At 42.5% G+C, this 23,292-nt stretch overlaps 1 protein-coding gene across 3 annotated transcripts in view; it reads right to left on the bottom strand.

The window, feature by feature from the left end:
* Window positions 1–23,292, bottom strand: part of WBP1L (WW domain binding protein 1 like) — a 60,370-nt gene that overhangs the window by 22,439 nt on the left and 14,639 nt on the right. The window contains exons 1-2 of one of the 3 annotated variants that reach the window (XM_052798540.1): window positions 2,558–2,828; window positions 469–656 (exon numbers count right to left, since the gene is read on the bottom strand). The exons of 1 other annotated variant lie outside the window; for it this stretch is intronic. In XM_052798540.1, coding sequence (XP_052654500.1) covers window positions 469–534 — 66 coding nt within the window. In that variant the 5' untranslated portion in view covers window positions 535–656; window positions 2,558–2,828. Of the gene's footprint in view, window positions 1–468; window positions 657–2,557; window positions 2,829–23,292 lie in introns of those variants that run through there. One more of the 3 variants, XM_052798542.1, reaches the window with a different exon arrangement.

Here is a 23,292-nt window from a genome sequence, read left to right as displayed (position 1 = left end):
GAAAGTGTTTACTTCCTTCGCCTTGCTAGAAGCTTCCCAGCTGTAGTCCCAGCCCTTTCACATTAAAGATAGATGCTTCTAGGAAATTACAGCTTTGAGGAGGCTGTCTTGCATTTTGTTGTTTTAAACCACCGAACAGTTGACAACACCAAAAATTTCGAGCAGTTAAAATTAAAACTGAAAAGGTTAGGAATCCAACATTTTAACCCTTTTTTTTTTCATATTACATTTATGCAGAGAACTAGATGAACATGTTCAAGCTTCCACCTGCAACCGTAAGAGGAAATGCTCACTTAAAACTGAAAGCTGAGCTCCTCTCTACAGTCATGTTTCCTGGGACGGGACCTTTAAACACCCACATTGCACTGATGTCAGATAGAGCTGACCTAGCTTTTTAGGCATTTAAACATCATCCCCACTGCAACAAGAAAAAAACCCCAACCCCAAAACCAAACACCCTATTTTTACCATGTGTTCGGCAGTCCATCTGCCATGCCACAATGCCACTGGGTCCCAAAGAAGAAGTGAAGGCATATCCAGGGGAACCAGTTGTTCAGTGCAAGGGGTCCTGGGGAGCCCAAAGTCTCACCCCGACTGTTTTGTCCTTGTCACACAGGTCACGGGAGGGGACCCCACTCGGCACCTCTTTCCTGTGCCTGCGAGGAGCAGCCCAGGATCAGCACCCCTTGTGTTGACTGGGAACAACAACAACAAAGGACATCCCAGACAACCAAGCGTTTACAGCCCCAGTGCAAACACAAGAGACAATAGAGTGACGAGATGTTCCTGAATTCCTCGCACACTTTTAATTAAATAACACTGTTCACTAACAACCCTTTTTTCCCCGCTCTTTTAGAAGTGGAAAAATAAATTTCTGAATACTATCTGCATGCAGGAGACAATCACAAATGTTTAGATCGGGTTTTTTAAGTCTAAAAATTATTAAAACTCAAAAGTAATTAAAACTAAGAAAAGTTCAAGCAGCTCCACAAGCAGCTCTTTCCCACTATATCCTTCATCAGGGGATAAAAATAGTCAAGTGCTTTGCTCTTGTGTTCTTGAGGCAACACCTTTTTTCTGCTTCCTGTAAATGCCTCTGTATCAATGCCGAAAAGTTACAAGCAGAGAAAAAAGTACCATCCAGCCCACAGAGATAACCAGATGTTCACAGTTTGAGCAAATGAAGCTGAATTACACCTAACTTCTGGTTTTACACCTAACTTCTGATTTTACACCTTATGCAGCACCTCAATTGTCCCAAACAAACGTCTCGCCTCTAAAACAAAAAATTAATTTAGAAATAGGAACTTTAGAGAAAAACACACCTGTGAGACTCAAGCAATCTCAACATTTAAACCAGCTATGTCTCCCTGCAAGTGGAGAGTTACCTAAAGCCATTCAGCCTTTGTGCCCCAAACTTCCCTTGGTTCAGTTCCGAGGTTTTTAGGGGAAGTCTCTTTGCCCTGAGTGCTAGCAAGTGAACTGTTATTATAGCTATCGCACTCAATTACAGAAGGTCATTGTGCTAGAGGTAGTTTCTTATGTAAAACTGTTTTCAGTTCAGCTGGGGCGGGGGGGGGACCTGCATTTCACCAAAAACTGAACTGATAAGGAAAAAGAGACAGCACTGTTTACTCAGCAGTGTGCTTAAGTCCTTTTGCCTTCATTTCTGAACAACTGAAAGTAGGTAGTTTAAAACACGCTACGGTCTAATCTTGGATTTTTAATTCTAAATTAGAAACTGCAAGCAGCACTCTGATATCATGCAATATCTATTTATTGTGGATTACAGATCCCAGCAGTGCTGGGAAGAGTTTACAGTTAGATTCCCCTACAGACGTGCCTCCCAGACCAAAAAAAGGGTTTGCTCTCCCCAAGCCTAGGAACACATAGTTGGCACCTCCTCCAGCGGGGAGCAGCTGGGCAGTTGCTACTGTTTCTCATTCCACTGGACATTACCAGCTATTAAATTATCACAAGTTTCTTGTTCAAGCTCGAACTCTCCCAGAACAATTAAAAAGTCACCAAGCTGGGGGTCACAGCCTGTTGCCATTTTCCATTTGGTGACCTTTGTCAGAGATTATATATATATACACGTGTATATATATAAAATGTGTCTTTTTTTTTCTTAAACCAAAGTTTAGCACTCAAAATACTGCCGGCACAAGAAAATGGTTCAAAGTTTGCCATATATTTAAGCAATGTAAACACAATTCCATATTAAGAAGTGTGGAAAGTACCCTAAAACCCAACCAAACAAAAACCGCACAGGAGCATGACACAAAGAGCCATTCTGCCGCAAAGCCTACAACAACAAGAAGAGTTTCTTTCCCCAGCTTGCAGTTTTGCTCCTTCCTCGTTAATAAAAGGCGGCTCTCACGCTACTGCGCTCCCCGATCAAACGCCATGGGTGGGGAAGCGCTCTTTGTACGGTTCCATTTGGGGAAAGTCAGAAATCATTTCCTTGGGGGGGGGGGAGGGGGCGGAATAAAAATAAAAGCCATCAGTGTCATCCTCCACCTGAGCGAGCAGCTCCCACCGCACCGAAGCCGGTTACCTGTCTGAGACCCAGGAGGAAAGGCATTCTGCAGGCTCATCCTCCGCACCAGCGCATGGGAAACCAGGGATTTAAAGCCCCACAGCGACCATTTCCTCATCTGCTGTGGGCAGCCCGCTCCTCCGATCCTATTTAAACCAGGGCTTCCTCGGCTGGGAATGCAAAGTAAACAGGGTCCTGGGACACTGCACGCACTCACTGGCTCCCCCTCCTCCTCCCCCTCCCCGTGACATATCTCAGACGCAGCCCAGCCGGGGTGTTTGCAAGAGGGAAATGACATCAGGTCGGGCAGTTCTGAAAAAAATAACCAAAAAAAAAAAAAAAAAAAAAAAAGAGAAAAGCCTGAGCCTTAAGACAGCTGCTGGGTAACACCAGGCAGCTTGCTGCAAACGGGAGCTGTTGGGCAGCGCTGCCTGTGCGGACCCTGGCAGGGAGCCGTGGAGGAGCAGAAGCACTCTCCTCCCTGCTAACTGGATGCTGCAAGTGGAGGGGAATCTATTAAAAACGTTGGCAAGAGCCGACAGCTCCTCAGTCGTGATTAAACCTCGCTAAGCAAAAATAGACATTTAATCTATTTTTGAGGAGAAAGCTAAGTTTGATGCTGCTTGCTGAACCGCACTGGAGCCCTAGGAGCAACCACCATGGCTTCTCCGAGTACCTCCAGACCCCGGCCAGGGACCTGGGTAAAGCCTTCACAGAGCCAAAGCACTCCCATGCCTTCTTCTGCCTACCACCATGGCTCCATTTTTTCTGAGCACTGTTCAACCCTCAGCCTCCCCAGACAACAGCCGCCCCACTAAAGAAACAGCAACAACTCCCCTGATTTCAGCAGGATCAGGACCAGGCCTCTCCAGCGTCAGACAGGTGATGGGAAGACATTTTAATCCACCTCTCCCCAAGGAAAACGTGACCACCCCTGACAGAAGGTTTCTCATTCTACTTGAGCTCATTTCAGATTTTCATGCCAAGGGGCAATTAAGCCTTATAAACAAATTTATCATCTGGTGCCCAGGTTGGCATGTCTTGTTTGTCCTCTCCTAAGCAAGGAGTACAGCAAGTTCCACAGCCGTGTAGGAGATGACACTGCAGAAGGTAATCTAAATTTAACTCCCTTTTCTACCTCCACTTTGAAAGTTCAGCAACCTCTTTTTTTCCTGCTTCTCTTTAATCAGCAGCTGTCCTCGTCTGTCGGGGGGGGACTGGGACACCACCGCCACTCCCACATGCCCCAGCAGCAGCTCCACGGGTATTTGACAGAGGGGCAACTCCTGTTGCTTTTGGCCTCTGACTTTTGGAGCTTGACACGTTAAAATATTTGACGAGGGAAAGAATATATTTTTTTTCCATAGAGAGTTGACCGAATCCCTTTTTTAGTAGCAGTTTTAACAATAATTTCAGGACTTCAGGAGAGAGAAAGAGAAACCACATATAATTCTTACAGATGCTACTTTGCAACAGCAGGAAAAAAAAAAAGGGAAAGGAAAAAAAAAACAACACAGAACAGACCTCCCCCCGCCCCCGACAGCCAGATAGCTTGCAGCAGTGTCAGAAAAAGACACCCATTTTCCACATGCCAAAACCCCTCAGTGACCACTGTTGCTGCCTCCTCCCTGCCCAGCCCGGGGTTGTTTCCCAAATGAGAACCCCACTGTGGGTGTCCTCTACACAATTAGGCTGTGAGACTATACACAAGTATTACTTGTTTTTACACCAACTTGAAGCCACCATATAAACTTGCCATTTAAGGTAAGCACATCTCTGTTTTTCCTAAAAGAAAACAGGCACATAAGTAATTTCCTGGAGGATACAAAACATCAGCATTAACTAGCATCAGGCAGGCAATGGGATTTTCCAGCTTTTGTGCTTTTGGATCAAACTCTCAACCTTTGCTTTTCCAATTCTATGGACAAACAGCAGTGATATAAAAGGGCAGCTTTCTGTTTTAATAATCTGTTCTGTGGCCTCACGCAGTCGTTTGAAATACCGATTTTGGCTGTTGCTATCCAGAGCCCTGGACTAGGCAGATCCCAGGGCTGAGCCAATGCAGCAATTTCTAAATCCCTACTGTCAGAAAGAATCTAACTTTAACCACCCGCCTCTCCCCCAGCACATACTCAAAAGGCGAAGTGTCATTCCAGATCTAAGACAAGTTGTGAAGGACTATCAAAGGCAGTAACTTAGCGGAAAAGCAAAAGCATCCTAATTTACGTGTGAATTTAGCAATCCTGGAAAGACTGACACAAAAAAGGTGGTTTGCAAGAGGCGTTACCACATTTGACTGCAGCAGCCACCCTCTCTTGCAGTCTCTGAGTGACAGCGGCCAGTAACACGCTCCACAAACTCTGCTGTAGGTGACTATGGAAAAAGCCCTGAAGGGGGCAAAAAAAAAAAAAAAAAAAAAAGCTGGACAAGTTAGCTCATACCCTTACAATACCTTAATCAATACACTTAGAGCCTTTTCAAAACACCTAGGTTCTCCTAATCATTGCAATTTCTTTGGATATTCCAACTGGTATTATTTTACGCCCTCCTCTTCTTTTAAGTTCTTGCCCCAATGCTTTGTCTTGTGGCAATGAGTTTCTTAGTGGTTGTGAACAAATAGTTCCTTTCATCAGGAGTGAATTCACCACCTTCTAATCTGACTTTCATATTATTAGCAGGTGGGAACAGAAGTCCCCATCCATCTTCTCACCCATTCATTACTCTGTACCTGTTAGCTATCTTCTTATAAAAGATATCAATCTTCCCTATCCTCTTAATGTAAAATCTTTTCCCAAAGCCTTCACCTGCTTATTGTCCATTTCCAAAACCTTTCTAATTTTCTACTGCTCTCCGCTTGGGGGAAACCAGAGCTGAAATAATAATTATTTTAATGAAAGCAAGAGCAGCTCTAAGGCAGGCTCAGCATGGGTTTCACCTCCTTTATACGAACCTGGAGTTTAACATCTGCAAAAGCCACCCATCTGTGACACAAGAGTGTGTCTATCCAAGCTATCAACCAACAGAGCAAACACAAGTTTTTAAAGTTTGTCTATAGATGAATCTCTTGAGGGCTCTGAAAAGTCAAGGCTAATGTCAGGACAGATTATGGGATCTACATTATTTTGAAAATTTGCCTGTTTAGGCAGCCACCAAGCATCCTTTTTCGGCATGTCAGTGTGGATCCCACTACAGGATAATGGCGAGCAAGTTTCTTTTGAAAAAGAGGGAATAAAGACCTCTAGGCTTTATCAGTCCGTAATACTGCTCTCCTGAACATGCCATCTGCCCCAAACATGGATGTCAAGCAAAGGATGCTGCTTGACATCTTCACAAGCCTAACACACTGTGCCTCGTGACCTCAGATATTAGCATGCAACTGAAGTAGATGACGGAGGTTGTTTGGGCCATTTTAAAGTTGCTTTCCGTGTTTGATGGGAGATACTTGCAAGCAGGTTTAGTAACCCAGCAAGATACAATATCCATTTTGATACCCCCTGAGGAAACAGCTTGACCTTTAGATGATCCAGTTACGACAACACTATTGGAAGAAAAATTGAAGTTGCGCAGCTCAAATCTGTCAGGCTTGAAGCACAAGGCTCCATTATTAGAGTCCTAGGCAGGGAGAGGTTTTGAACAGTAAATATGGGTGGTGTGTAATATCCCCTCAATTAAACCTTAATACCATGGTTCTGCAGCTATATATATACAGATTGACCATAAAGTTGGAACAATTTTATCTAATGACTCTTCCATTTGCCCCAGTGCACTCTGTTATTTTCATGTTGGTAACAGGAGCATCCCTGGAGCATCAGCTATCCATTTTCATTAGTCAGCCCACAGCCCTGGGTGCTAGAACTGAGACTATACAAGTCTGCCAGGCACTCGAAATAAAGTGTGAAAGAAGCAACCTGAATGAGGGTGACTTTATCTTTGCCCATCCTGGAGGTGGCTCTGGGAATAAAGAAAAAAGGGAAAGAAACATACAGAAAGGCATAAAACCAGATCTGTTTCTCTAGAATAAGACAACATCCAGGAACAACCAAGCTCTGTCTGCCTTGACAGCAAATGTTCTGAAGGGGCTTGTTTGCTAGCAAAACCAGCACAAGACATTGGGAGATCACCAATGCTGGAACAGCAATGCAATGCTAGATCTGCCTGGAAACCATTTCTGGCTGGCCACCTGCCCGCAAAATCTGCCCACTTGTTGTCGATTCCTGAAGAGTGAAGGGCCACTTCCCTACCCTAATGGCACAATTACAAGAACACAATGACTTTCCAATATGAGGACCAGGTGCCCCGGGTTCACGTAACATATAGCATTTGCACTGCCTACAAAGAACGTCATCAACAAATTCCAGAGGACAAACAGGAACAGGTCAGTCTGATAATTTCCCAGTACCTACAGGACCAGGAGTATCGACTCTATTGCTTAGGGGACACATGGTCCAAAACAAACCTTTCAGACCCCTTGTGTCTAATACTACTGTATTATTTAGGAGTGGGGTAAAGTGGGTCCCCCAATTTGCATGCAGTTCAACTACGAAACAAGGACACTGAAGTCACCTGCACTTACTGCTTTTCAGGCCAAACAGACTTAATCATTGTTAGAGAGAGCAAAGAATAACTGCAGGAAAAGACACCATACATGTTGGAACTGGCTTGTGAGCCAGTGCTGCAGCCAGTCTGCTGGATCAATAAATTTTAATGTGCAATGAAGCACAAGGGCTTGTAGTGGTTAGAATGTGTCCTTGGGCAGGTCCCTCTTCCCTGCAGCCTGTCACCACTTCTGTCAGCCCAGTGGTTTAGAAGTGCAAGAAACTTTTGCAGCTTACTAAGTCAAGATAAGCAAATAGAGACAGTGCATTTCAACCTCAGTGCTGTCACCTATCTTTTTCTCAGAGTAACTGGTTAACCAGGGAGGAAAAGACTGTGCACTTCAAAACATGCTCAGTGTTGCAGAGAGTCCCAACGGCAACAGCTCCTGCTTGATTCCAATCAAATCTTGATTCCAGCAGAATCCTGAACAGCAACTGTCAGCCAAGCAGGCAAGCGCAAACATGAGCCACATCCTCCACCTGAAAGCCACGCGTGAGCCCTGAACCAAAGTAGGGGGCATTGCAGAGGAAGCCACTACCCACTCTGTCACCTGGTATTTCAGCAGGAGCCTGTCCTCCTCTTCAGTTTTCATATGTGGGTGAAGAAATACCAACAGTAAAGCACTTTCCTTTGCGCTTTTGTAGAGCAAGCAATCCCTCCTCTGAAGCTGCTGTCTGTATTAAGCTATCATAAGAAGGGTACTCAAGAAAGGGCAGGGAGTGGACAAGGGGTGGATGTGGAGAGGATACCCAAGAGGAGTCCACTGTCCACTCTAACACCCATCTGACAGAAGAGACAAGAGAGGCCACATCCAGGCTGTTCCAGACACTCCTACCCACTCTGCTGTTTAGCTGATGGGAGAGCGGTGGCAATGAAAAGTCCAGACTCCTTCTCTGAGACCAAAATAGTTTTTGCTAAGTGTAGCTTGAAATTTTCAGCCCTCAGTGACATTGTTTCCCACTGCTTTTTCCCCAAGGAGAAGAAAATGATAGCCACAGGTCCAGCACACTTTTCTTCACAGCAAGAGTTGTAGCCAAGCCAATGTAATTGTAACACCAAAGACTATTTGCATCATCTATTTTGTATGACCACTGTTTCAATACCCAGGCCTGCCATTCAGGCCCAGAAGTCTTAAAAAGCTTTAAAGTCTTTCGCCACTGAGGCAGAGGGGGACTAAGGAGTTGAAATTGCCCTACTGAGAAGTGACACTAAGTACTTCAGTGCAGATAGGGTCGATTCTGCCTCTTTAGCATTCCCACGTTTTGGGCACCAATGTCAGGCTTCAGTTTTCGTCTGGAGTGGGTAATGAAGTCATTGGAAAGCCTACTCAGCTTTCTCTGAGCCTGCTGGCAGGGCGAGGAGGAGGAGGGAGGGGGGAGTTCAGCTGTTAAACATTTGACAAGACCGTCTCCAGGAGGGCTAGTGTGTCTGGGGTGGTACAGGGACACTAGCCTGGCTCCTTGCTTTTTGGCACTACAGCTCTTGTTTTCCTTATGTCCGTGTATGCAAACAGGACCTTTGGTAACGGCTCAAGAGAAGATGATCTGCTCCAGACAGGGAAGAAGGCAGAGCCTGCAGACAGTAACAGGATCCCCCATATGTGGAATCAAGACGCTAAGCGTCTGTTCTAGTTTCAGAGTCTTGCACCATGTGGGTACCAAAAATACAGCCTGTGTGTGTCCTTTGGTCACATCATCATAGGAGACAGCATTGTTCCAAAGCTGCTTACCAGCACAACCTTGATGGAGATCTTAGATGCCCTACTCTTAGAAGTGCTATTTGTTTTGTCTCCAAATGACAGCAGCTCACTATTTTTAGTGTTCATCTCATGTCTGCTTGGCATTTCCCTTGGGCCTTACCCTTGTTTCACAGTGTTGGTGCCAGCTCCCACGAAGTGGTTTTTTGGTGCCAGAGGGGCTGATGCCAAGTCTGTCTGTCTTGATGCCAAAATGGCAGCTGGCTTTATTGTTGAGACAGGATTTGCCAAAGCTAACAGCACTAGCGCTAACAGCACTAGTGCTGGGGTGAGTAGCATTGATTTTAAGGTTTTCTTTTTCCTTACTCTTCTATTGCCTCTAGATTTCATGGGATAATGCTGCTCCAAGTGACCTTCTGGGGTCCTAGAAGATGGATTTTTCATCAGGGTCTAAGGCAGCAGTCAGTCTTAACTCAGAGGTCCTCAAAGAGAAAGATACTTATATACATGGAGCAATTATCTGGGATGCAGCACTGCCACTGTGGGGCCCAACTACACAGGACCAAGCCCCGCTGCAGATCAGGCAGGGCTTGATCTCTTGATCTCTCTCAGCCTGCAAATGTGTTTAAAAAGAACCTACCATGAAAACAGAGAACCCGCTGAAGATAAGGGCAGTTACATGGCATTTCATCACCAAGATATACCCAAGACAGAAGTCTGGAGCAGGAAAGGAGGGTCAGGGACCAGCCAAATTGCATCACATTACCATGACCAAGACGACAAAACCCAAGAAAGGTCATGGCCATTTGCACTCTCACAACTGCCACTCTGTGAAATGCTACCATTCAGATAAAATCCAGTCTTGCACATGAGGCACAGGCATGTTGACCGTGGGAAACACCCACAGAGCTGTGAATAGGTAGCACGATAGGTAATCACACATGTACAGATGCATGTAATCTGAAGTAATGGTATCCCAGCAAATTAGGAGTATTTTGATGTTAACCTCTGCTACTTTTCTTATAAAGCTAAAAACCACACCTTGTTCAGAAACAGTGGTGTCAAATGGGCATCCAATCGCCCAAAGATGCTCAGCTCTTTCTTCAGGAACGGTGCAGTTAGTTAACCTGTCAGGAGGTAGACAATTGGTTAAAATGGCTTTCTCATCATGTAAGACTTCGCTGAGGGATCTGTTATGCATACAGCCTGGTCAGATCTTTCTGAAGTTTGTTATCTTTTCTGAACTTAAGTTTACATCTTGAACAAATTTAGAAGAAGCCCTCAAAATCCCAGCAGTCTTGTTTTCCTCAGCTCATTTTACAAGAAAGAGGTTCTTTTATTGAGTTCTGAGAATTAAGTTTCTGTTTCCAGCAGAACACCACTTCTATAGGGCCCGTACCCTTCTTGAGAGAAACAGATTTTCTGGGAAATCCTTTAGGAAAAAAAAAAAAAGAGACATCAGCAGCTGCCTCTTTCTGAGCACCCTGCTGGATATTATGGTTCGATGTTACACAGCAGAGCAATATCGCATAGGTTATGCTGAGGCAAAGAAACGTCCTCAAACTGCCCTATATACATACAGCCTCAAGCACTTTCCTATTATCCCCTGGACTTTACACTCCAGGCCCTGCCATGGCACCTACATCCCCATAGGTGGGTTCTGGGTTGCACAGATGACTGGGTTTGTCGTACACAAACCACAAACAACTGGTTTAACCAAGCCTTCTTCCTCTCAGAAAATACACGTGGATCACAATGTGGCACTCCCAAAATTAAAGGTCTGTCAATTAACCCAACGGGCTGTACAGTACCTAGAGTTTTACAGGATTTCTGTTATCTAGCAGTAAAGCAAACTCATCTGAACTGCTACAGGTAGGCTGAGGCTCATAGTTTGTGGTTAGAGCCTGGCACAAATATAAGGAAAGCCCTTCCACATGGCATGGTCTGACTAGCAAAAAGACAGGAAGACTTCTCCTTTTCCAAAGTGAAGAGCACTAAAGATCATGTACATATATCTTCATATAACCAAAGTGAAGAATTAAAGAAAACCACAAGTTCAACTATTAAGAAAGCTCAATACCACAAGCATTTAAAAGATCACAGCACAACAGTATTAAAGACATCACTTTTAAATCACTAGACAAAACTCTAAGAGAGCTATCAGATCTTAACCTCCATGGTTAAAAACTTCTTTAAACATGCAACTTTAGGGAAAACCACTTCAGAAAGCCTCATCTTAAACACAAGCTCGTCTTTTCTAATTTGAATTACTGCATTGCTTAGGATTTCTCCAAGTACTTGGAAGAAAAACATGAACTCATCTCTATTTTGAAATGATGAGTAAACAAATATAAGGAATAAACAAACCAGCACAGCATATGGTTAAGTGCAGTTTCAAGCTGAGTTTACCCATGTCTGTGAAACAGCAGGAAATATCAAGACCTTAAAGCCTACTCTCTCCCGTTGTAGTACTGGTTCTGCTTTGGCCCACGTCTTTACCAGGAAGACAAGAAAAGCTCCCCAAAAGGCCACACACTTTGTTGCTCTGCCGACCAGAGGGGAGAGGTTTTGGGATTGCCTCAAACAGGAGAGCCCTCAGAAAGCATGATCTACACAAAGCAGAGAGCTCACAGATGTAGGTTTCCAGGTACAAATAAAGTTGGTTCGATCCAAGCATACAGGGCAAACAATTCAATGCCTCCCATCACCAGCTCCTCATCCTGCTCCATTTCCCCTCTCTGCAGCTATTTTCCCTAACCGTAAAATGGGGAGAGTGCCAGAAAGTTGTTTGCGCTATTACAACCATTGGACTCTAAATACAACTAATTGTTATTCCTTCTATGCCTAGCAGAACTGCCACCGGTTACCCAAATATTTCCTGTTGGGCTCAGCTCATCTGGAGGCCACCCCTGGGACAGCCAGCAGTTATGTAAGGAACAGGCGGCTGGGAGGAAGCAATGTCCGAGTGTCATGTTTCAGCATCAGCCACGGCATTACGCAGTTTGCGCTTTGCTTAAGCATTAAAAGCACTGGTGGCATCTAGAATCACAGCCAGTTTCTAAATTTCAGTGACACACCTGCAGGCCAGGTGGTTTTGCCATTCCAAGGGCAGATACCTTCAACACCCCACTGTCTTGCTCCCCCACTTTTGCTGGTATCTGTAGGGTTTCCCCCTTAGGTATATGGGCCATGTGCTCCCCTTGTGTGCATAAGCATGCTTTATTTCATATAGTTCAATGCCCAATAATTAAAAACTCATTTCAGCTTTATCTTGGGAAGAAATGCTGATCACCATAACCTGCCTTTATGGGTATTATCTTATCCCCACTGCTATAATTTCCATTAGTGCTTGTTATTCCACTGGCAGATAAAGCAAACACTCCCCTGGCTGTAGCAGGGCTGAAGGAGTACAGGGTGACCCACACTGCTTTACCTCTTTCACACATTTCTCTGCAGCAAGGTTGCAGGCTACGGAAAAGAGAGAAGGCTAAGCGCTTGCTTTCTTCTTGCTAAAGTCTGGCTTCCAGACATGCATTTGCTCTAGGTCACATTACCAGTGGCCTCTTACTCCTGCAACCATTGTTTTCTTTTAAATTCTCCCATAGCATAAACCAAATAGTCCATATGCATCTGTGTAAAAAAAACAAATCAAAACCTGATTGACATCCTACCTTTTTACAGGAAGGTAATTGGTGCCAATTAGCATGACTGCAGTAAAACAGTAAATCTTATTAAAAAAAAAAAAAAGCCCAAAAGCCCCCGCCCCAAACTGTCAGAAGCCAGTTATTTTCTTATTCTTCAAAAGAAGAACAATATACATGTCATCCTCAGCACTCAGAAAGCTCAGACCTGTGGATGACTGTTGAATGAAGAAACTCTAAGGAAATATTTTCAGGTTTTAGAAATAGTAACTTCTGACACATCATAGGCTCCTACAGTAGTATTTTTCCCCTGAAGCAGGTAGTTTGGGGAGTAGGAATTCTGAACATCTCCTTTGGAAAACCAGGACCAACACTCCTTTCCTGGAAACAAGCGAGAAAACTGCCCACCAATTTCATCGCAGAGACCCAATCTGCACCTTGTAAAGTCATCAGAGCATTGAAAGAGACATCTTCCAGGTAAACATACATAAAGAACTTAGGGACAGACAGCAACATTTGAGAGCAGGATTTAATTACAGATTTAATTACAGACTGGCCATTGGACTGCCCTCCTTTCAGCACTTGCTCCTTAACACAGGCTTCAAACGTCAGGGCTGTTCAAAAATGAAAGATGCAAACCCAGAGGCTCCAGGCTGAAAGGCTTCTCAAGAAGTCACCCTGTCAAACTGCTCTAGGAACAATTCACTGCACCCAAAGTGTCAACATTTCTCTAACCTATTCTTAAGGTGACTGCAATCACTAGTGTTCCCACCGCTTCAACAGGCAATGTGCTCCTGTGCTCGATGTTCTTCAAAAATGAGGATGTTCTTTCCCATTAACATTTATTCAGGCTTTAGTGCAAGATAAGGCAGTAATTTCTTCTTCTCCACTAAAAACAAGACAACTAATCACAGTCATCTTCTTAACTTAGCTCACCTGGAAAATTGTTCCGTTCCTCTATAAGCTCCTTTCAGAAGACAAAAGTCTTTTCTTCATAGACTACAAGGATTAAATCATAGTTGTACTGCTTTTCTCAGTCTGCAACTTAAACCCATCTTAAAATGTGGGATCCAAAATGGTGCGTATCACTTACTAGCACGGAGTATTACAAAATACCTGTGTAGGACACTTCTATTACTATATCATTAAATATTTGGTGGATTTTTTTGCAACAACCGCACTCAACTTCTGATACATCCCCAAATCCCAGACTCTATTTGACTTTCTCCATCCAATAAGTACTCTGCACTATTCCTTCAAGAAAAGTGAAACAGCTTCAGACTATTTCTTCAAGTTGCTCTACTGTCTTAAAAAAACATACACAATGCTCCATCTGCATCTCAAGTGCTTTCTCTTTGTCTGCCAAACTGTTGGCACAGAGGCAGAACAAACCCATCCAGGATCCCAGTCACCACCACAGACTACTCCTTAGTGTATATTCCAGTCACTTAATGAACCCACTGCATTACTATTTAATCCTGAACACAGATCCCTACTCAGCATCCCATAACCAATGTGCTCCCTCACTCAGGTTGGGCTGTAAAACATCATTGAATCAACCAAATTAAATTTTTTTTCCCCTCATCAGGCTGTTCCTGATAAATCCACACTGCTTGTTTCCTGTTGCCTTAGAGATGTTTATAAAGCCTTCAAGGATTTATTCTAGCACTTTACTAGAGACTGAAGCACTTCACCATTTTCTAACTTTTTCTTCCTTATTCTTTTCCTTTTAATTTGACCCCTTTACATTTAGCATTCATTTTAATGTGTGTAGAATTACAGCCAGGAGGTGCGTTGGTTTTTTTTTTCCCCCTCAAAAACCAGAAAAGCAGCAAACCCTTTCAGTCTATGTATCAGTTAGAGTTACTGTTTACTCACTTTCCTCATTAAAATTTAGATGCCTCTTTTTTTTTTTTTTTTTTACATCTAACACTGTATTTGCAGAACCTTTTCTAAAGCCTTTGTGTGTTCCTGCTAGCTGCAATACAATTCTTACACCAAAGGTGAATTATACAAACAGTATAATGCTTTAGATGACTGAATTTAGCAGATGGTTTTAACATCAGCAAAAAATAATGAAGATGATAATAAATTTCAGGATCCCTTTAAAAGGCAGGTCTGGCATGAGAAAGAAAAACGTTAAGACTTTTTAAAACATATACCCCATTTGTGGAAAGAATTCCAGCATAAACTGACAGCATGACTTTATCTTTTAGAGTGTCAGCACACAGCGGACTACTGAAGTCTAAGCTCACACTGAGTTGAACTCACCGTGAGGAAAAATAAGTGACCATCAATAATGTCCCCAAATTCTTGGGAAACTAAAAACAAAGTTTCAATCAAAAAAGCTAAAGCAATCTTTTGTAAATGTAGAAACTTATTCGTGAAATGGAACTTGTATCTGCCAAAGTGATCCAGCAGAACCAGTGGTATTCAGTGTGTCCACCATGCACCAAGAGACCCTTACAGATGCTTGAGGGATTCAATCTGGAAATCAGATCAGTAACAGAGGTGAATCATGCAGCTTTACTATTGGATCAAGCATGCTGGACAAGGTTTAGTTCTCTAATATGCAGTTAGTGTATGCTTGAGCTGTGTAGTTGGAGAAAAGTCTTTAAGCTATTATTATGCCTTATAATTGTGTAGCTCTGAACAGCAGCTGAGCCTCTGTGCTTCTCCTTTCAAGGCAGGCTGGAGGAAGCGCAACCCTGCTGCTTCCTCATTAGCGTGAAGTACTGCTGTCAAATTGTCTGCAAGTAGCTTTTGAGCTACCCTGAGGGATAACCAGACCTCCAAAAACTCAGCAAACACATGGAGAATGCTCCTTCCTAAACTCCTCAGGAGCAGAAAGATGCACCAGTGGCTCCCTACAGTCTATAAATCGCAACTAGCTTGCAACTGTCTGCTGCTTACAGCAGCTCTTGCCAGATTCTCATTCAGGTCCTCTACCTTTGCCTCTCATCTAGATGACCTGGAAGAAATTTGGATGCACACAGTTGCCAAGGATGTCCCTTGTGAGTTGCATCCTCAGGTATGAGAAATGCCACTTAAGTCAGGGGTTTGACAGAGAGCCCAGATCTTGCTGTAATGTGACAACTCTGCCAGAGCCATCCTGCCAGTCTATAAATCCCAGTATTTCGCACTTAACAGTGGAATCTGAAATAAGATTCTCTTCTGACGGACAAGCTGGTGGTCTAGAAGGTTTTTCTTTTATTTCAAAGTGTTGCCCTAGGTCAGTTGACTACACAAGCAAGGAGCACAGGCACACACGCTGTTGATGTACCACTGTAGATGCCAAGCATTCAGTAAAGGCAGTAAATGCTAATGCCAGAACAAAAGACAAGACCATTTTCACAAGTACAAGAGTCCCCCCACAGACCCAGTTTTACATGGATTGTGCCTAGCACAAAACAGCCACTTTTTCATAGTAGAGACAGATTTATTCCTGGCAAAAAATTACATGGTGGGTCAGATCTCTCAGAGACACTCTGGCGTCTTCAAGAAAGGTCAAGAACTTCCCCCCCATAAAACCTACTGAGAAACAGAAATGAAAGGACTCCTCTCTCTATTCAATAGCACAGATTCAGACATTCCGTCAAGATCTGAACACTTTTGCCATGTCTTTTCCCAACAGAGCCCCAGACTCAAAAGCATTCTTGAATATGAAGGTTCATATAAATTTACCAAATTTGAGTCAGAAAGATTTTCTAATCACAATCTACATCTCAGCCAGCCAGCAAAAACATGAAAATCTGGCAACTAAAAGAAAGGGCATTACCCAGTATATTCCCCCCACATACAAACAGAGAGCTGAATAAAAATTTGTTTTGTAATAATTTCTTCATGAGACAGTTGATCTTCAGTGATCTAGGAAGTTGTGGATAAACCTCAAGAACTGAGAATGTTTTTGGTGCATATTCTCATTTCTCCCCAGGGAATCTTGATCTTCAGAGGCATATTAACATGATGTAAAATATTCTGTGGACTGTTTATAACCTAATGACTCCACATGTAACCTTAAATGCCATTCTGGAAAGAGCCATGTTCAGCAATTCAAGCAGGAGAACACTAGAGCCTCTCAGGCAGACGACTTCTATCGCTCTTCTTTTAGCTTTGTTCAAGCAATTTCACATAACAGTTATCTTATACCAATATCACCAAACACTGCTCAGAATCAAGCTGACATAAAACTCATGGTTGCATTATTAACTAGTAAAATCATTCCAAGGACTTGTGTTTGGAAATGTCTGTTCACATGTACAGCCAAATCTGAAAATCCAGCTTCAGTTCTTACTTAAACAATACTTAATGGTTAAAACTAGCATTCTTCTGGAAAAGAGATTTTGAAAGAAATACTCTAATCCTTCAGTAAAAGACAAACGTGAAAAGCATATGGTTCCCACTGGGTATGCTTATTGTAAATCAAGTTACCTTTCTGGAAACTCAATATGTATTTGCTAAATGAAAACAAAACATCTCTTACGGCTTCACAATTAGAATTTAAAAAGCCAGATGCTGCAGGAGTGGTTTTCTTCACAATGTTAGTTTACCCAGTTATACATCCTGAAGGCTAAAAAAAGTATTTAAGGAAGAAAGAGTGTTACAATCTGCGAAGTTAATATTTGTGTTAAAAATACTCATGGAAAAATCTAGCTGTTTGCTTTCCAGAAGCCACTATTTGGTCTCTTCTATTTTTCAAATTAGAAGAGGCCTTTGCAGAATTATAAATAAAACACTGAAAGCTCCATGTGACTTTCCCATATGCAGTTTTTCAACAGCCAAGTGATTTCCCCTATCCCATCCCCACTGTTTGCATACCAAGGCATGTTTGCCAAGTTTCAAGTAGAGAATTTTTAAGCCAAATTTGTAAAACCAAGATGATAAAGATTTTGTTAATATCCTTTGATCAGACATATACCTCATAAGACAAGTTAAACTGTGGAGGGAAGCAAGACAGGAAAAAGAAAGATCATATGTTTTGCCATCGATTTACAAGGAATGTCATTGTGTCAGTATAGAAGATGTGGGAAATGGTGAGAATGCCAACATTAGCTTCTCTGACTTTTTGAGAGCAATCTATGTAGCCATCCCACTTCTGCACGTGTTCTAAGACAGAAAATACTCTCCACTCATTGAACGAACAAGCAGACCTAACCCAAAAAGTGGAAGAGAAGAGTTAAGAGAACATCTCAGTTTTATTCCTCCAGGGCTACTGGCAGATACAGCAGACAGTAGGATTTTCCTGTCTGCTGCTTTCCTGGTTGCCTTCATTCCCACCACGATATCCAAATATCTGAAAGCCCAACATCCGAATGGCTCCAATGCTATGCATCACATCCAAAAAGCTTGCACAGGTGACCTGAAACCAGGCCTCCAGCTTTCTGAAGGGTGGGACACCTGGCCGCACCTACAGGGAGCAACATAGCAGGTCATTCTGAGCCAAGAGGAGACCGCAGGCAAGGCTGAAGCACACATACTGAGACAACAGAAAGGATCCCCTGCCAGAGCAACAAGCAGAGGGCGAAGTACAGAACTGGCAAGAAAGTCACCTGCCACATAACATTGAGACTGCCATGTTAGACTGAATACCCCAAAGCAGAAGTCAGAGACATATTCTTCCCAGGACACCAAAGTATTTAAGTATCTCTTTTTCAGTCTGAGCTGCAGCACAACATTCATTCCCACTGACCTCACTTTTCCCCTTGGATGAGGAACACACCCACAGTACTATCTTGATCAATGCAATCATAAAAGGTCCTTCACTGCAAGCAACAGTTCAGTAAAGCACACCTGGCAGCATGACAAAAACCCACACAGGGACACCTTGAAATTCTCATGTTCGATTTGACCTACATCAAATCTTACCAGTATCTAAATACTCCTTTGACAATGGGAGTGGAAGAGCTGTGGCTGTCGGCTGGTGATAACCTGCAGCTTCACTCCATGCAGCCCACGGTCTGTGTCATGAAGGCCTAGCATCAAGACTTAATATGTTAAGACACTGCACGCACACCAAAGGGGTTTGAAAAGCCTGCTCAAACCTCATGAAAGAGGGTGCTCTCTGGCCCTACTTACAGCCTGAAAAGCGAAGGAAAAGAGGTTCTGTCTTTTATTCTTTGTGGTCTTGTTCAGCCATGCTTGACGCCTGCATGCCTCCTAAGTTTATGGTTACTTCCTGTTGACAAATATGTTCTTCTGCAATCTATTTAATCTATTTTCAAAAAGACAGAAAACATTTTTTAACATTAGCCAGGTTTTTTGCAAGACAAGTTATGGCCTTTACATGGGACTCCAAATAATTTGTGGTCCATTCTCAAACTGTACTGGACTTCATGTTTGGCAAAGTCACTGTTTTCTATTCTTTTCTTTTCCATCAGCAGAATAAGAATAGAATTTACCATATCAGAAGTGCAGTCAGAGTCATTAATGTTTATAGATAACATCTATTACTTGACACTATGCAAAAAATTTTACATGTACTTTCATGCTAGTTCAGTGTATTAATGTTTGTATATGTATTGAAAACAACCAGAATTCATACCTGTTAAATAAAAGATCACAGGTTTCAGAAATGGACATCCCATGATTAAGTTATTTGCCTGTAATGAGGGAAAACCAATACAAAGTCATCCCATTTGTGAAAACTAGCAATTGTTGATGACTACGATATTTTTAGGGCCACTCTTCAGAGAATTATCAGTAAAAAAGTGGCATCTTCCTTTTATTTACCCCATCCTACACCAAACATATATTAAAAAAAAAAAAAAAAAATCAAGATAACCATATTTTCTTTTACTCTTCCAGAATAACAAAGAGACTGAAAGCATAATTCACTCTAATAATTTTCTGTAAAGGAGGATTTCATTGTTAACTATAGTAAGTAAATACCAGATTTAAATTTTCTCTTGCAACTTGCCAATCTTGTCATGACTCAGCTTTAAAAAAAAAAGTTTCCTTTGCACTTCAGTAACTTACCTCTTTTAGTCTCCAGCAAAAAGATGGATGATAATTTAGAGAGTCCTAGCCATGCACTGTTTCTGGCTGAAATCACAGTTAGAAGCCAAAAAGCAATCAGAGACTTAAAATACAGGCAGAAATTGTTTAGTGGTTGGTATTCCTTTGCTAAGCCAGAAGTTCAATACTGCCTTTATAAAGCAAATCAGCATCAAAACAGAGGCAGAAATATGCGCTCAATGCTTCTGACATACTTGATCGTAACAGAATATTCTAAGTAGGAAGTCATAAATACATAGCCAACAGTCTCTGAGATAACCAGCAAAATGGTAGCAATAAGTGGCATCAGGAATGAAAATGAATGATCTCATAATTTCTCCCAAAGTGCCAAGAACTCAGACTTCCACATGACTGAAGACTCTTTACAGAATACACACATATGAAAACGTATTAAGACCCACAGGACTGGAATCCCCATCACAAAGTGCCACATTGATAACTCAAGTTCTACAGGCGGTGGGGGTTTTTTTCATGTCATTAAGTATCTTTTTTTCCTGTCTCCACACCTCACAACCCACTTTTTGTGCCTCCAAATACTGACAAAAGTCACCAGTGATCTCCCATGGCAAGATATACTTGGGAAGCTATGCAACAGCCTTTGAGGTAGGGAAGCCAACTCAGATTCTAATTTCTCAACTCAGGAGCACAAAGAAACAGAACGCTTTTACCAGCTTTCACATCTCTCTTCTTCACATCTTGACGTCTCTGCTAACAGATTCTAACAACCAGGACACCAGAATTCATACTTCAGCAGCTTCAACTTCTTTTCTGAAGGACTCCAGCTATTGATTCCTGATACGCTGCCAAGCTGGTCCCTGAAACCAGCCAGAGAACGCTCAGGAAACATTCAGGAAAAGGTTGGAAGTAAGAGGTGGTTGCAGGCGGATCCCAGCACAAAAGAGGTCAGCCCATGACTGCAGGGATTCGCAAGGCTTTCCATATCCCAACACATCTCAAAGAGATTGTGAGGACTTCCCAACTTTAGAATAACAAATCGACAAGGAGGAACCATGAAGCTGCGAAAGGCCATGCGGCTGAACTGAACCATTTCAAGCTCTCTACAGACTAGGGAATGTACAGTCCGATGAGTTATCCTAAGTACTAGATTTTAGTCTAAACTGAAGTCCACACTTCTCGACCAGAAACCTGAGATTAGAGGTCGGATTTAGAAGTGAAGCTTTATACAAAGATGCTGACATGAATGCTAGAAGAAACAAGAAAAAAAAACCCCAACAAACCAGCCAACCAACCATCATTCTTTAGAAGAGGAGCTGCCTGGAAGAATTTAAGAAGTAATTTGTCCAAAAGTGTTTCAGTTGCCATTCAAAACACTCTCACATTGCATTTCCAATTTCAAAATCTCTTTCCCTTCAAAGTCTATGTCCTCCTATACTTTCTTCAAAGGCTCTTGCAACTTAGAAGTCATAGGAAAGCACACCAAAAATACCAGACTTGACTAATGCATACGCTTTTCTGCTAGGCGAGGTCACCTTTCTGCATTACATCTTATGCAGCAAGCCACACACTCCTCTGGTAAGATGCTACCTTCACTCCTTCTAAAGCACCATGTATGTTGAAAAGCATATACAGATACTAACACAAGTCAAACAGGATTTTCTGCTATAGAAAAACCTGCTTCTAGTCTTTATTCTCCACTTGAACCCATAATTCTGAATAGCAAATGCTCTGTTTTTAGTTTAAGCAACTAAACATAAATCCTGATGAAAGGCATTAGGAGTATAAAAATGCCCATTACCACTTTGGACTAGATTTGAACTAGTGACCTAATGATGTGACAGTCAGTAGTTCTTTATCTGTGGTAACAGAGATTTCCATGAGCAAATACTTAAATCCCAGGAAATGGTACTTCCTGGTAAGAAAAAATGTTAGATAAATGAAATCTTCAGAAATAAAATTGCACAAATCTAGAATCTTTTAACAAGCAAGAAAATACAAAGAACAGTCACCAGATTCCTATGAGTTTCTGTAAGATCCTTATATTACAAGTACACAACACACAACTTTGTACCATAAGTCAGTACTTGCAAAGCTCAGCATTCACTACTAGACTGGGGTAAACACAGCAAGTCCAAAGAGTCTCCCATGGCTTTAGAAATGCACTAAAAATCAAGACACATTTTGAATCAAAATGCACAAATAATTCCACTTTCAGTCAATGTATTAAAAACTAAGATCTTTATGATCTGTTCAACTGCATCATACCAAACATGCAGAGCCTGGCATCATAACACCTACCCTACCAGAACTATTCAGGGTCTTTGCAATCCATGAACCTTGCCTCAATATCCTGGTGCTATGCCTGCAGTGGTAGGTGCAAGTCCCAATGAGGCAAGCACATTTCTCACCTGGTGTCAAAGAGGCATCAGCTGAAAGCAGCCATCAAGTTTCCTCTTGAAGTGAAGCAACCCCTAATATTTTATTAGGTTGTAAAAATTTCACAATGGTACATCTGCTGGCGAGGCAGATAGAGCCAAAAGCACAATTAACAACTCCCATCAGAGGGTAGATCCTGTTTAACATTTTTAAAGAAGTATTGCATATGCGCATGTGCTCCATTTCATTGGAGAGTCTCCACACAAAGAACTCTCCACACAAAGAAATCTCCTGATCAACAGCAATACCTTTAATCTCCCTGACAAAAAAATATACTCCCCTGAGTAGCCATCAGCCCCTCTCCCTGCACACATAAGTAAACTCAACCACAACTGTGACCATTCCTACAAAAAGGCTCTAGAGAAAAAGCATCTGTACAAACAACTTTCTCCCTGCCTGGGGGATGAGTCCTTTTGTTGGATTTGTTTTGAAGCTACAGATGCCCTACGCTCATTCAACCACCCTGACCATACCAGCCAAACACCTTACGCCATCCACATGAAGACAGTCACGTTCTCCAGTTTGTATCCAAGAGGTGTGCAGTTTAGGGCTTTCCAAGAATAGTTGCTTATCATAGTTAATTTTAACAATATCATACATAGCATTAAAATAGCTTCAAGAAAGGAAAGAAAAATGTAATATAAATTACAAAGGCAGGTGATGAATCTTCCAAAAGCATCCAAAAAGATCACAGTAAAAGCTTGTAAGGGTGAACAACCTGGTTTCATAAACATGCTTCTGATTAACCCTTTTGCAGCTTCAAAAAGATACGATCTCTGTTGTTGCTAAGCATGTCTGCCAGAGCTTGCCAAGGAAAGCATGAGCAAGCAGCTTCAAAGGCAGAATGACGTACCTATAGCAGTAAACCCTAATCCTTGCTGTGGAAACCGTGCAACCGAACTTAGTCATAGAAAATGGGATTAGAAATTCTGAAACAAAACAAGGGGTTGAAGGAATTAGCAGTCATCCCGAGATCATGTTGAAAATATTGAGCAACATTTAAATAATAACTGTTGTCAAGCTTGATAAAGAGAAGAGTAAAACTAACATCTTGCACAGGAAACCTTTAGTGGATGGGGATAGGAACAGGGTATCTGGGTCAGCCTAAAACCTTTCACACTGACCCTGGATGGTGGCTTGGCAAAGAGTGGAGGTGCCAGAAAGCACCCCAGCCATCACTCCTAGAAATTCAAGTGCACAGAGCCCTAGCAAAAGGTTTCTGTGATTTGACCATAGGAGACATGGCATGGATTGAAGCAGATTGTGCTTTGACAATCAGAGTGATGGCTCATGTGCCACCTGCAGGGGCAGAGGGAGAGTATCCAGGAAGCAGTTTGGGAAGCACAGCACTATTCTTTCCACAGTTCATAACGTCACGCAAACACATGTATACAAGAATGTTGCAACTGCCC

The sequence above is a fragment of the Harpia harpyja genome, chromosome 10 (genome assembly GCF_026419915.1).
Source record: "Harpia harpyja isolate bHarHar1 chromosome 10, bHarHar1 primary haplotype, whole genome shotgun sequence".
Lineage (NCBI taxonomy): Eukaryota > Metazoa > Chordata > Aves > Accipitriformes > Accipitridae > Harpia > Harpia harpyja.
Note: the sequence above shows the minus strand (reverse complement) of the source record. Positions and strands in the feature narration are given on the sequence as shown.